This window comes from Apostichopus japonicus, chromosome 8 (genome assembly GCF_037975245.1).
Source record: "Apostichopus japonicus isolate 1M-3 chromosome 8, ASM3797524v1, whole genome shotgun sequence".
NCBI classification, from domain to species: domain Eukaryota; kingdom Metazoa; phylum Echinodermata; class Holothuroidea; order Aspidochirotida; family Stichopodidae; genus Apostichopus; species Apostichopus japonicus.
In genome coordinates this window covers 41,358,524-41,372,917 of record NC_092568.1, presented here as the reverse complement: position 1 = coordinate 41,372,917, position 14,394 = coordinate 41,358,524, and the positions used below count along the sequence as shown (strand labels likewise).

The window sequence follows — 14,394 nt, the reverse complement described above, 5'->3', positions numbered from 1 at the left end:
GTAATATACATATCACACACCAGCCTCTCTCCCAGTGTAAATCACTGCTGTTGGGGTATTTCTTCTATGAGACCAACCACACTTTTGTCAGTCGAGGTATAGTGCCATCATATGGCTTACACCCTTCACTGTAGATTAAAAGATTTTAAACAAGGTTTGGATCCAAACTTTTACCCCTAAGCATCCCAACAGAGGGTTCCTCTACAAGTAAAGTGGTGTGGCGGGGTGGGGAGAGGAAGAGAAGAGGGATCATGTCCCCTTAAAGTTTTAAAGAGGGTTTTTCTCCCAGATTCTAATGATATATATGGCCTTACTGTAAGTTTACAGGAGACGAACATTCTCAAGAGGCTTTCCATCAGGTTTGTTGATGTCTCATGAGCTCACCTTCCCTACCATGATACAAGATGCCTGACTTCATTCAGAGTTTATCTTCCCCTACCATGATACAAGATGCCTGACTTCCCCTACCATGGTACAAGATGCCTGACTTCATTCACATTAATGAGAGTTTGTTAATTGTACTAAGCGAATATGAAGCTACCTGTTGAAGTACTCACTACTCACTACGAAACAGTTACTACTCTACTAAATTGCCAGTCTTACGTAAGAGACAAAAATGAGTGAATGAGAACTTACGTTCTGGTTTCATGCCAACGTCCAGACACTTTTTCAACCGGCAGGCTGGGCAATGCCGCCTGGTATACAGGTCCATTACACAATTGCCATTGGCCTCACAGGAAAACTTGGCTTTGCTCTTGATCTTACGGCCAAAGAAACTTTTGCAGCTTTCGCAGGAAACAACGGTGTAATGAAGGCCACTGGCTTTGTCCCCGCAGACTAAACATTTCTGCTTGGAGTAGTCAACAGACATTTTCTCAAACCTGAGGAATAAGCAAGAAACAATAAATATAATTAAATATTATATTCGGGCAAAACAATATTTTCTGATCATGCAAGATCTCCACTTGACAGGTTAATTACAACAGCTCTGAAAGCACCTCCCTGAATATCTGTCTCCCTCTAGTTAGGGAAAATAACTTTGATTTGTTCTACACATATCTGAACTGTTAATCAATGGAACACTGCTAATAGTAAATACTGTCCACTTTATTTTATTCAAATTTATTCAAATCTTCTTTGTTCAAATATCTACAAAAATGTTTTTTTAGAAGTCTTAGATTCATTACTATATAGCATGAGTTTCTATGCGGTACAGAGAATTACATTTGCCGACTACTGCAATAGGTGGAGAGTTCAGCCCCAGTCTATGATGGTACTCTACCCCAAGCAGAGACAGCCATTTAATCTGCATAACAGTTCATAACTTTTTGCATAATGATGTGGCAAACATTTCTTCCCATAAAACAGACTCTTCCTCCCCTCCCCAGAAAGAATCAAATTATCCTTTCTTAGTCCAACATTAGCCATGCATGCACAGCTTGGTGGTGAGGCCATTATTATAATGGAAGTAAATCTCTTTAACATCATCCACATGTGTTCTAATAACTGAAGTAGAGAAATGCCCCTAGTTGAGACCATGTTACAAGGGAACATTTACATTTATATGTATATAAATATATAAACTGTAAGTGAAAAAATATTTGCTAGCTCTGTGAAACAAATATTTACTTTGTTTGGTTCTGGTCTTTTAAACCACTAATGAATGTAATGGAATATTTCCTAAATATTATTCAATATTAAATAGAATGAAACTTTTCCTACGTTTGACCATGTAAACCTAGCGAATGGTGCATTCAAAGTATTGGGACAGAGGGCTACCGTTTCTCCTCGGCACTTAATAGCTAAACAAGAAATGACATGAGATAAATTGATATTTGAGGATGTTTTCTCGCATGAAATCCCAAGTACGACAGTTTCAAAGTTTGGCATGATATGGCTCAGAGCAAACAAGATTTATGACAGAATTGGACTCGTGTACACAACTGTGGCGTCAGTGACGGCCAACGTCGGTGGAACATAGCAGCCAATCGCCGCTGATCGCACGACTCCTTCATGAAGATAATAATGCCTGTCCTGAGATAAAGCATCATATCAGTCCAGTACAACCCTCCCAACATGAAATCATTAATACCAAAAATGCAATTTACCGAAGACTTTAGATGGACCAGATCAACGCGATGTAGCAAGACAAATTTAGGTAAACACGACCGAATCAGCTACTCGTGCAGCCTATCAGAGGCAGCAGAAGTCATTACCAAAAGTGCAGCAATGTTTGCCAATTCATGGTTACCGTTTATTCTTGAAATGGGACTAAATACCAGCCCAATGATGTTCACGCGCCGCCGTGAGTAGCTAAAAGACGAAAAAACCACGGCTGACTGGAGGAATAAACTTGTCAGCTAGACGACTACATGACAACGCTTCAGTCCTTTGCAAATTGATAGAATTTAAGACTAATCCATATATAGCAGAACTGCCTGCCTTTCATCCAGGGTTCCAACACCTAAAGATTCTGTTACAACTTTGTTTCCCATTCCTGCGACCTCCTTTTGAAAATCTTTTGGTAGGAGACTGAGAATTGGAAGAGAGACAAACAAGAAGAAAAGAAAAACAAAACCCAGAGAGGAGCTTGCTTTACCTGCGGCATCCCTTAGGCCTTTGGATATTTTTTCAATTGCAGATTAAACACAGGCAACTTTATATGAGGTAATTTCATGCTTTCTGAGTTTTTTCTAGACTTGATTCCCTCCAGGGGAAAGACGATTTTTTTCTCTCTCTTTTTTCTTTAAAGAAGTGACTGGATACAATATGAATAGGCAGAGAGGGTTGAATGGAATGCCAAGTAAACAGGAATAAGCCAAAAAGAAACGAAAGGATATTTCCTGAATAGAAGAAGTAAAGAAAGAAAGCAAAAACGTGAAGGTCAAGCTGCTTCAAAGGCAGAGAAATGACACAAAAGGAATAACCCAGCGTGGGGCTAAAGTAATTGAAGCTAATGTCCCGAGCCCGCTGTGTCTTCCTCCTTAGATTCCGAGACTCAACTACTCCTTCGAGATGTACTTTCAAGAACAACTTGCACTTTCTTTCCTGTATACTTTCATGAGACTGGCTTGTTGGAATGTGTACACAGGTACATATAACCCCACAGTGTGATAATGAGGCACTGTATCAACAATCAATGCCAGGGATTTCATGATATTCTTAAACATTCCTCAGCAATGTTATTCCCCACATAGTCCCCCCCTTTCCATTCTACCTTCATAAATTATTCCTTCAGTATTTCATGGGCATACCATGGTTACCTGTACAGGATACTATTCTTGTTTGGTTTTTCAGGATCTGGGATATTTGCTTTTTACACTATGAGGTCAATTAAGCACATCATACTTTAAAACTCATTTCTATTGCCTAAAACTTTTTAGCAGCTAGAAATTGATAAAAGTTCTGAAATTGCTATACATTGCTGGAAATTCTGGTTGTCCAAATTATAACTAAACACCGGGAAGAATCTTATAAAAGATATAAAAGTATCAGAACAGACAATTTCTCCCAGACTGGTAGTAAAATAGTTCTTGAGATTTGAATGTGAGCGACCACCCGACTTTCTTCCATATTTTGGGTGCGAAAGAGAGCGATAGTCTTTATACTAAGCAAGGTTGATGTCTAAGTGTTAAAAGTAAATACCACCTTCTTCCAAACATGGATGTGATCTAAAATAGCTAAACTTTCAAAATATCTGAAAAAGTTGTGATGAAGTAAAAAAGAAAAAATTCTTTCATGATACTACTTGCAAGGGTGGGTTTGTGTTACCAGTTTGAGCGGCTGATGCCAGGGATAAGTCATTTGAAACAGCTGTCAAAGTACTATGTATACATGACCAGGAAGAGACCTATTAAGCTACATCTACACATTAATGTTCATGTATATGAAAAGGGTCCAATGATTCAATCAGATCATTGCTGTGCCTCCTCGTCCTTCTCTCCAGTTTCCTTTGAAGTACAACTAACCTTTTAATTTAGATCTTTCACACTCAAAAGAGTTGTGAAGTTCACTCTTTGTTTATGGTGGGAAATTTTGCCCCAATCAAATTGATTAACCTTGGTAAGGCTTGACATTGTTGAACCTTGACCTTAATTTACTAACAGAGATAAAAGTGAGGAAAGTTCAAGCCTCTGATGTGTCACCTTCCAATAATAACAAGGGAAACAAGAGTTATTGTATGTTTTGAGCATGAAATACCCATGTGAGTAAATGTACTTTTGGCAAATGAAAGCTTTAAAACTTGGAATTCTCTTCCAAAACTGATATGTACAAAGTTATATTGGGGCTATATATCAAAAACTATATGTTACACTTAATTTCTAGTCTTATTATGTTGTAAGTTCAAGAATGGATGAATAGAGACATTAATGATATCTCTAGCTTGGGTTTTTCTGAAAATCCTTTCAAAGTGTATGCCATGTACACCTAAGTGTACATGTAGGCCTAGCTTACTATAGCATGTTTACTTACATATATAGGAGTACTGAATGAATTTGACATCAACCAGCAAGGCATGATTAACATAACTGCAACCTGATGAAACAAGGAATACTTCTTATACTATTCCTAGGTAACCTACTACTGTACGTAGCCAACATTACATTAAACATACCTCTAATGTAACAAGAAACATTTCATGTTCATACATAATCTAGTGACTAACATTGCATTTGTTATATCTCCTATATGAAGAAGGGATATTTCATAATGTTCATAGGTAACCTAGTGACTAACACTGTTTTATTTATACCTCTAATGTAACAATACTTCATAATGTTCATAGGTAACCTAGTGACTAACATTGTTTTATTTATACCTCTAATGTAACAATACTTCATAATGTTCATAGGTAACCTAGTGACTAACATTGTTTTATTTATACCTCTAATGAAACAATACTTCATAATGTTCATAGGTAACCTAGTGACTAACATTGTTTTATTTATACCTCTAATGTAACAATACTTCATAATGTTCATAGGTAACCTAGTGACTAACATTGTTTTATTTATACCTCTAATGTAACAATACTTCATAATGTTCATAGGTAACCTAGTGACTAACACTGTTTTATTTATACCTCTAATGTAACAATACTTCATAATGTTCATAGGTAACCTAGTGACTAACACTGTTTTATTTATACCTCTAATGTAACAATACTTCATAATGTTCATAGGTAACCTAGTGACTAACACTGTTTTATTTATACCTCTAATGAAACAATACTTCATAATGTTCATAGGTAACCTAGTGACTAACACTGTTTTATTTATACCTCTAATGTAACAATACTTCATAATGTTCATAGGTAACCTAGTGACTAACATTGTTTTATTTATACCTCTAATGAAACAATACTTCATAATGTTCATAGGTAACCTAGTGACTAACACTGTTTTATTTATACCTCTAATGTAACAATACTTCATAATGTTCATAGGTAACCTAGTGACTAACATTGTTTTATTTATACCTCTAATGTAACAATACTTCATAATGTTCATAGGTAACCTAGTGACTAACACTGTTTTATTTATACCTCTAATGTAACAATACTTCATAATGTTCATAGGTAACCTAGTGACTAACACTGTTTTATTTATACCTCTAATGTAACAATACTTCATAATGTTCATAGGTAACCTAGTGACTAAAACTGTTTTATTTATACCTCTAATGTAACAATACTTCATAATGTTCATAGGTAACCTAGTGACTAACACTGTTTTATTTATACCTCTAATGTAACAATACTTCATAATGTTCATAGGTAACCTAGTGACTAACATTGTTTTATTTATACCTCTAATGAAACAATACTTCATAATGTTCATAGGTAACCTAGTGACTAACACTGTTTTATTTATACCTCTAATGTAACAATACTTCATAATGTTCATAGGTAACCTAGTGACTAACATTGTTTTATTTATACCTCTAATGTAACAATACTTCATAATGTTCATAGGTAACCTAGTGACTAACATTGTTTTATTTATACCTCTAATGTAACAATACTTCATAATGTTCATAGGTAACCTAGTGACTAACATTGTTTTATTTATACCTCTAATGAAACAATACTTCATAATGTTCATAGGTAACCTAGTGACTAACATTGTTTTATTTATACCTCTAATGTAACAATACTTCATAATGTTCATAGGTAACCTAGTGACTAACATTGTTTTATTTATACCTCTAATGTAACAATACTTCATAATGTTCATAGGTAACCTAGTGACTAACATTGTTTTATTTATACCTCTAATGTAACAATACTTCATAATGTTCATAGGTAACCTAGTGACTAACATTGTTTTATTTATACCTCTAATGTAACAATACTTCATAATGTTCATAGGTAACCTAGTGACTAACACTGTTTTATTTATACCTCTAATGTAACAATACTTCATAATGTTCATAGGTAACCTAGTGACTAACACTGTTTTATTTATACCTCTAATGTAACAATACTTCATAATGTTCATAGGTAACCTAGTGACTAACATTGTTTTATTTATACCTCTAATGTAACAATACTTCATAATGTTCATAGGTAACCTAGTGACTAACACTGTTTTATTTATACCTCTAATGTAACAATACTTCATAATGTTCATAGGTAACCTAGTGACTAACACTGTTTTATTTATACCTCTAATGTAACAATACTTCATAATGTTCATAGGTAACCTAGTGACTAACACTGCATTATTTATACCTCTAATGTAACAATACTTAACAATGTTCATAGGTAACCTAGTGACTAACACTGTTTTATTTATACCTCTAATGTAACAATACTTCATAATCTTTATAGGTAACCTAGTTACTAACACTGCATTATTTATATCTCTTATGTAAAAAAGGAATATTTCATACTGGTTGTATTAATTAACATAGTTACTGGAGTGACAATGTAATTAATGTAATTTAATTAATGTTATTCAATGCTTCTTTCCTTGCCCATGTTTCATAGAGCTATAGGGTTTAGACAGTTCACAAATATTAAAACTGTTCTGTGAATGCATTGGTAAGCTGTTGCCTTGAGGCAAAACAAAATATCTTGATGGTCTCTTATTCCCAATCAAGATCACTGTAGAATTAAATCAACCAAAATAATTGCTAAGGACTGGATGGATAAATGAATGTGTTCCTTCAATAAAAAAAACTTACTCCATAATAGCTTATGCAACAAATGTTCAAATAAATCCTCGTGTATGCATATTAAGCACATTAAGTATTCACCTCCATTCTCGTGAAGGGGGAGGGGGAAGGAAGGAGTTGCAGGATAAATAGGCCAAGTGAAGTGAACTTATGCATTCATGAAAATCTCTCCTGATTTGCCATATATATGTAGAACCTCTGAAATGTCTTTCTAATGACTAGAAGTGAACATGGCCTTTATTACAGTTAAAATAGTTGCACACGTATGCTGTTATTAATGTTAGAACTGATGACAAGTTATATACAATACCAGTGGTCTCTCTCATCCTCTCAGGGAAGAGAAACCAAAACTAGACACCAGAACAGAAAAAGAAAGAAGGCAACTGGGAAAGCTAAACATTAATTTAGCAAATGGAATGGCTAGACGAAGACGCAAGCAGCCAGACAGGTAGATGAAGAATACGATGATAGATGATAACACAGAATAATGTACAGTATAATGTCATAATATAGTCGAACACAACAACCCAAAACTGCTGACAAATGTTGGGTGCTTGGAATGTGTTTTGGTGGAGATTCTACAGCCTAGATTATATAGGCACCAGTAAGATCATATGATGGATTTACATACCTAGATTTATTGCTATATGTAAGGGAGTATTGATAGCTAGGGAGGCTGGAAGGCTCGCAACATTATTCTTTTTATGAGAATAGCTCTTTGATAAATGCTCTGATCTGCGTTAATATGACCCACTCGCCGATGATGTAATTTACATGAACCAATAGCGATATAACAACTCTCACTTGAAAAGAGTAAAGACTAAAATATTTTGTTGTCTGTGTCATGTGGTTCTGGTGCTTAAGCCATTCTATAACCAAAGCTGAAGACTTGATTAAGTCTGATTTAATGACATGTAATTAATGCCACAAATATGCTATGAAATGACCAAGTAACCATAGTAACTACAACTAATTCTGTGATCGGTTAAACCTTGGAATAGAGACACTCCAATGATGATACTATGTAGATCTAAACTGTTACTATAGTAACTATAACTAATTCTGTGATCCACTCCAATGATGATACTTTGTAGATCATAAACTGTTACTATAGTAACTATAACTAATTCTGTGATCCACTCCAATGATGATACTATGTAGATCTAAACTGTTACAATAGTAACTATAACTAATTCTGTGATCCACTCCAATGATTATTCTATGTAGATGTAAACTGTTACTATAGTAACTGCATCTAATTCTGTGATCCGTTAACCCTTAGAGACACTCCAATGATGATACTATTTAGATATAAACTGCTTCTGTAATACCCAGCTACATTAGTACTACCACCATGGTACTACCACAGTATATCAACCCATTAATGCTCATTTGAATGAAAACAACTGCTTCAAGCCACCAATAATAATAATAATTTATGCAGAGGATGTTAATCATAGACAACACTGAAAATTAAGAAAAAATACAGAGAAATATCTTTTATTTAATTTTGTTTTTAAAAAAGATGCATGTCATGAATGTGTTCGTGAATCTACTCATCACAAATCAATACAACTTCTCAAGAGTCACCTTGGAATGCTACTACTCTCTGTGAAATAAGCAGAAAGATAATTTCATCAAATGATCTGCACTGCAGAGAAAGATTGGCAAAATGTATATAGACCAATCGTGATCGTCCAGGTGTGTTGAACACTGACGAGAAAGATCATGTTTATGTTAGCTAACATAGCAGCGGAGAGACTCAAACTGGTCTTCAGAGAGCTTGTCATCTTCTGAGGAGGCCAAAACAAACTCACTTAATCTGATTACCAAAGCGCAGACTGCCGGCTTCCATAAACATGTTTAAAGCTGACAAGAAGGTTATGACAGTTGCTATGTTTGGCTTGATTCATTCATACAATTCTTGCCCGTGTTTATACAGTCCTGCAAGTAGCGGCAGGGAAATTAGCCCCGATACAAGGCCGCCTACAACAATCAGACTTCTATCAAACCTCACCGAGTACTACCCTCGTCCAGGGTTACCACAAGTTCTATTGAAGACTGCATCCACAGTTTCATTTACGAACAATCTATTATTACTGGCCAAAGCCTTTGTAAATATAATGATCTGCAGTCAATTTATTAGTTATTTTGAGAAAATAGTTGGTCAAATATTACAAAGAATTTCAGAAGCAAAGTAATCATATAAATCTTTATAATGTATGGGAGTCTGATACCAATAGAGTGCAGAATTACTGATATAGATATCACAAATTACAGAATACTACATATGAGAACAATAAAGGTCAAATAGATGTCTGGTGGACTGGGACTGGCAGACCGTATGACTTATATTTGGCAGGCATACATCCAGGGTCATAGGTATAGCTGAAGGGTCAGGGAGGGCTACCGGTGCTTTTACAATAAACCTGGATCTGAGCTCCTGACCCTATCAGTAGATCACATTATCAGTGAATGATAACATGCCTTGATCATGCCTTGATCCTGGCACATTTACACTTAGCTCTGATCCTCTCTGTGCACAGCGAGTGATATTTAAAGCGGATGTGGCTGCCAGACTACTTCAATTTACACACCAGTTTTATGCAGCACTAAGTGCGCTACTGCACATGTAGTGAAGTTCCCTTGAGGAAGTCAGTGGTTGCATAATGTAAAGGTCACCAATGATCTCGGATCACCGTTGATCCTAGAGTTTATCCACAAAAAATGTGATTTTGTGCTCGGGATCAGATCCTTCCCAGGATCAAAATTGGAGGATAAGATCCGGATCTGATCTGCATTTATACTACAACCTTAAAGCTGGAGCACAGGATCTGATCCTGAGCAGGAGATTAGATCCAGATCTAGTGTAAAAGTAACCTAACACACAAGTAACTAATGGTGGCAGCAGTATCATAAAGACACTGAGAAACTTAACTGACAAAATCAACCATACCATCAATAATATATAAACATATCCTCATCTTTATCTGATAGAAAAATTATGCTCATACTGTCAATTCCACCAGTGCTTACAATGAAGGGGAGTGGGTGGGACAGGGGGATGGGTGTGAGGGGAGTGGACCTGAAAGTACATTGGATGATGCATATTCATCAGTATAATACATACAGCAAGGTAGTTAATTCTACACATAGAAGAAACAGAGAAGCACACAGTGTGCAACTGTTGCAACTGACCAATGGGGAGTGTGATTGTTCATTAGGCTGGCATCCATACATATTCATAACTTCAAACCTTGAAAGAGAAAGAAGAGTGATGAACAGCAGACTACCATGGGATAAGAAAACAACCAGGCTTCACAGACAGGCCACTATTAGGTTAACCTTCTATACTAAAACACATACCTACCACAATAAAATATAACCATGCCTATAGTACCCACAGGACACAGCTAGCCTAACATACAGACACACACTGATTGTTGTTGCTATGTTATTGCGAGCCTATTGGTATGTCCATATCAGCTTCTGTCACTGCTAGTCTTTTAATTTATGTTTTTCATCTGTTTCTAACTTTCCCAATGTATGATTCTTTCATACCACACATAGCTGATGGTGAAGTAACAGAATATACCAAGTCCACAAGATGGCTGAAAGTCCTTAGAGAGTTATTCAGGCTCCCCAGGAAGCAGAAACAGATGTTTATCTTTACCAATCCATCAACACACTATAAATTTTCCATAATCCATTTTGCTAAGTTGGACAAGGTTGTTGTTGTTGTTGTAATGAAGACTGTCTGATAAATCATATAAATTTTCCAACCCAAGCTTGGTTTTTATCAATAAGGAAGTTTTACATTTGTGGGTGTAAGTATGAAATCAGCTTTGGCTCCCAAAAAGTCCCTTTGGGATGCCAAGGTTTTAAATGCAAAAGTGATACTGTGGGATACCATATTTATATCAATTATGGACAACTGTTCCACCAATCATTTATTCAAACTCTAGTCATTTCCAGGTCAGAGGACAAATCATTCCATACCAAAGAAATATGGCCCAGTGTGTCAAGAATAGAAGTGGAAGGGAGGAAAGGCAGGGGGGGGGGGCAGCGGGGGGGGGGGGGGGCGACATGAAGGTGGAAGATGTGTGTGTATGTGGTGGGAAGGAGGATAATATCATAGATGGCTAGGTGTTGGGTAATTTAATACTCAGTGTTTTATTTGTCTATAAAGCAGCATAATTCAGGTTTGCTGTACAATAATTACATTCAAGTTACTGTAAGTTTAAACTGCAGAGTGGTAAGAGCATTTCACAGCATGTATGTATACTAGATGTAACTTGGTTCTTTCTTTCACTGTTTGTTGGTTGTAATATTACTGTTTAGTTCTGCTTTTAACCTTTACCAGACGTGCCCACATAGTATCATTTATTTCTATGACTGTTCTTCACTGATTTTAGCTAGTCTAGCACCTCTTACAGGTCAACCGTTCAGCTACAATGATTCTGGACTTCCTGCCCAGCTGCTACCAAACTTGATTACTTCCCGAGTTTCTTGGAACAACCTTTAAACTTCCTACATCATTATCAACTGAATGTGAATTTTCAATTCAGTCTGGTGAAAAGTTTTTCCCAAATCTTAAATCAATGGGAGCATAATATATGCTTAGGACTTTCAGGATAACTTTTCAAAATTTAAGATAGAATAATCTCATTTCTAGCATGTCGATGATCGTAAATGTACTAGCTGTTGGTAGAAGGGCCCTCAGCTCATGCAGATATGAGATCTATACATACCAATGAGCCCTTTTCAAGATATCTGACCTTGTTCACTGTACAACTAACTAGAAAGACCTTTCTTTAATAAACAATCTTTTTTTCCCCCTGAATCTGATATGAAATTACAAAATGGATACAATAACTTTTCGATTTATCAAAAAGAGAATAGGCAGACAAGAGACGTTATCACAGCCTAGGGTTTTGTTTTGAAAAGGATGAATACAGTTTATTTTAGATCAATAAGGCCCAAAATCTAGATTGAAATGAAACAGGAATAATGAGATTTTATTAGCTAATGAAGGTCTGACTTTAATAAAGCTGGTGCTTCTCAACATCGTAAACCAAAAAGAAAACAAAAAAGAAAAAACACACACACAAGAAAAGCATTTCATCCTCGGAGAAGTCTGGTAGAAAAGGAGGTAGATAAAATATGAACAATGGTTACATGCAATCTGTTTGTTCATTATCTGCCTTTATATGCAACAGTTTTAGATAGATGCAAGTTTTTCTTTCTACAGTTCAAATTCAAGTGATAAGACTTTGTTTGGTAACCGTTTGAAGCATGAGAGAAACAAGACTAAACTGAAGTTAGAAACAACTGACTCTTGATTGTTCCTTTGTATTCAGTCTCAAGCTCTTTCAACAGTACGGCTAAGATTGGCAATGGGGTGCTAGTACTACCGACGGTACTTTATCGCTAAACCGACAAAGAAGAGCTGCTCAAATAAATTAAACAACACGAAGAAACAACAGCAACAACAACAAACACTCAGAAGCATTCTGAGAATGTTAGTTACAGTACAACTAAGTAATAAACCTCTAATAAGTCCATTTGATCACATGATAATATGAATAAAGCAGTTCCAAATCGCCAAACATTTCATTTAATTAATTTTATATGTAAGTTGGCTACACAAGCTGTCATGTCATAGGATGTAAGTATCATAAGTTGGCTACCTAAGCTTAGGCCCTATAATGTCATAGGATGTAAGTTTAAGTTGGCTACACAAGCTCAGGACCTGTAATGCCATAGTATTGAAGTTGGCTACATAGCTTAGGCCCTGTTATGTCATAGGATGTTAGTATTATAACTTGGCTACACAAGTTCAGGACCTATAATGTCATAAGATGTAAGTATTATAAGTTGGCTACACGAGCTCATGACCTGTAATGTCATAGAATGTAAGTATTATAAGTTGGCTAAACAAGCTCATGACCTGTAATGTCATAAGATGTAAGTATTATAAGTTGGCTACACAAGCTTAGGCCCTATAATGTCATAGGATGTAAGTATTACAAGTTGGCTACACAAGCTCAGGACATGTTATGTCATAGGATGTAGGTTAATTTGAACAGAATCAACAATTTAAAAAATCAAGTCCAAATGCTGCTTAAAATACTTAAAAGTTCACAATATGATGTAACTGTTACCGAAATAAGAGTTTCAGCAGACCAATGAATCTCTATCCATGGACATGAGTCTCATCTCTGCTGAACTCTGTTTATCGTTGCAATTTTATGATCAATCAGGGAACCACATTTATAAAGAGAAAACCTATTTCCCTTACTAACAAAAGGTTCCTTAGCAACTGCATAGTACAACAGGGGCTCAATTTCCTCGCAGAGAAAGCAGACTTTCTCGACTGTTTGTCAAAAACCGTCAAAAAATCCAACCCACCTTCCCAGAGCAAATACTGGCTAGTTCTTGAATAAACAGATTGCATTGACGCTTCAACTCATTTTGGGTGAGGAAAAAACACAGAGAGGGCTCACGTTCCCTGTGGAATTTAATGAGCAGCACAAGCCAAGACAATGAAGTCATCTGCCTGTCACCTGCACACACATAATTTTGGTAACTTTGGCAAACATTTATCTTCTTTTGCACCTTCGGTTCAAGTTGTGAGGTGTCGACGCGAGGAAACACAAACGTGAAAAGGAAAATCAATCGGTAGACGGTAGAGGGCAAACAGAGCAAGCAGTTTGCAAGGAATAACAACTACACTAGAAAAGCAAATCAAGTTTATCTAGACGGAATAATGACTTTACTAGAAATGGGTATGAACTCCATAACGACTACACTAGTAATGGAATCATTTAAATGAACCGAATAATTACTACACCAGTAATGGAATCATTTAATTGAACCGAATAACGACTACACCAGTAATGGAATCATTTAATTGAACTGAATAACGACTACACAAGTAATGGAATCATTTAATTGAACCGAATAACGACTACACTAGTAATCGAATCATTTAATTGAACCGAATAAAGACTACACCAGTAATGGAATCATTTAATTGAACCGAATAACGACTATACAAGTAATGGAATCTTTTAATTGAACCGAATTACAACTACACTAGAAAAGCAAATCAAGTTTATCTAGACTGAAATAACCACTACACTAGAAATGGTTATGAACTTCATCTAAAGTGAAAAGTGGTTACAGTAGTACTGAGGAGTTCTTCTGTTCTCC

General features: G+C 35.9%; 1 protein-coding gene across 5 annotated transcripts in view; it reads right to left on the bottom strand.

Annotated features, from left to right (window-relative positions):
• Window positions 1–14,394, bottom strand: part of LOC139972054 (vitamin D3 receptor B-like) — a 238,195-nt gene that overhangs the window by 17,766 nt on the left and 206,035 nt on the right. For all 5 annotated transcript variants that reach the window (XM_071978947.1, XM_071978948.1, XM_071978944.1 and 2 more), the window contains one exon: window positions 637–881. In XM_071978947.1, coding sequence (XP_071835048.1) covers window positions 637–871 — 235 coding nt within the window. In that variant the 5' untranslated portion in view covers window positions 872–881. The remainder of the gene's footprint in view (window positions 1–636; window positions 882–14,394) is intronic.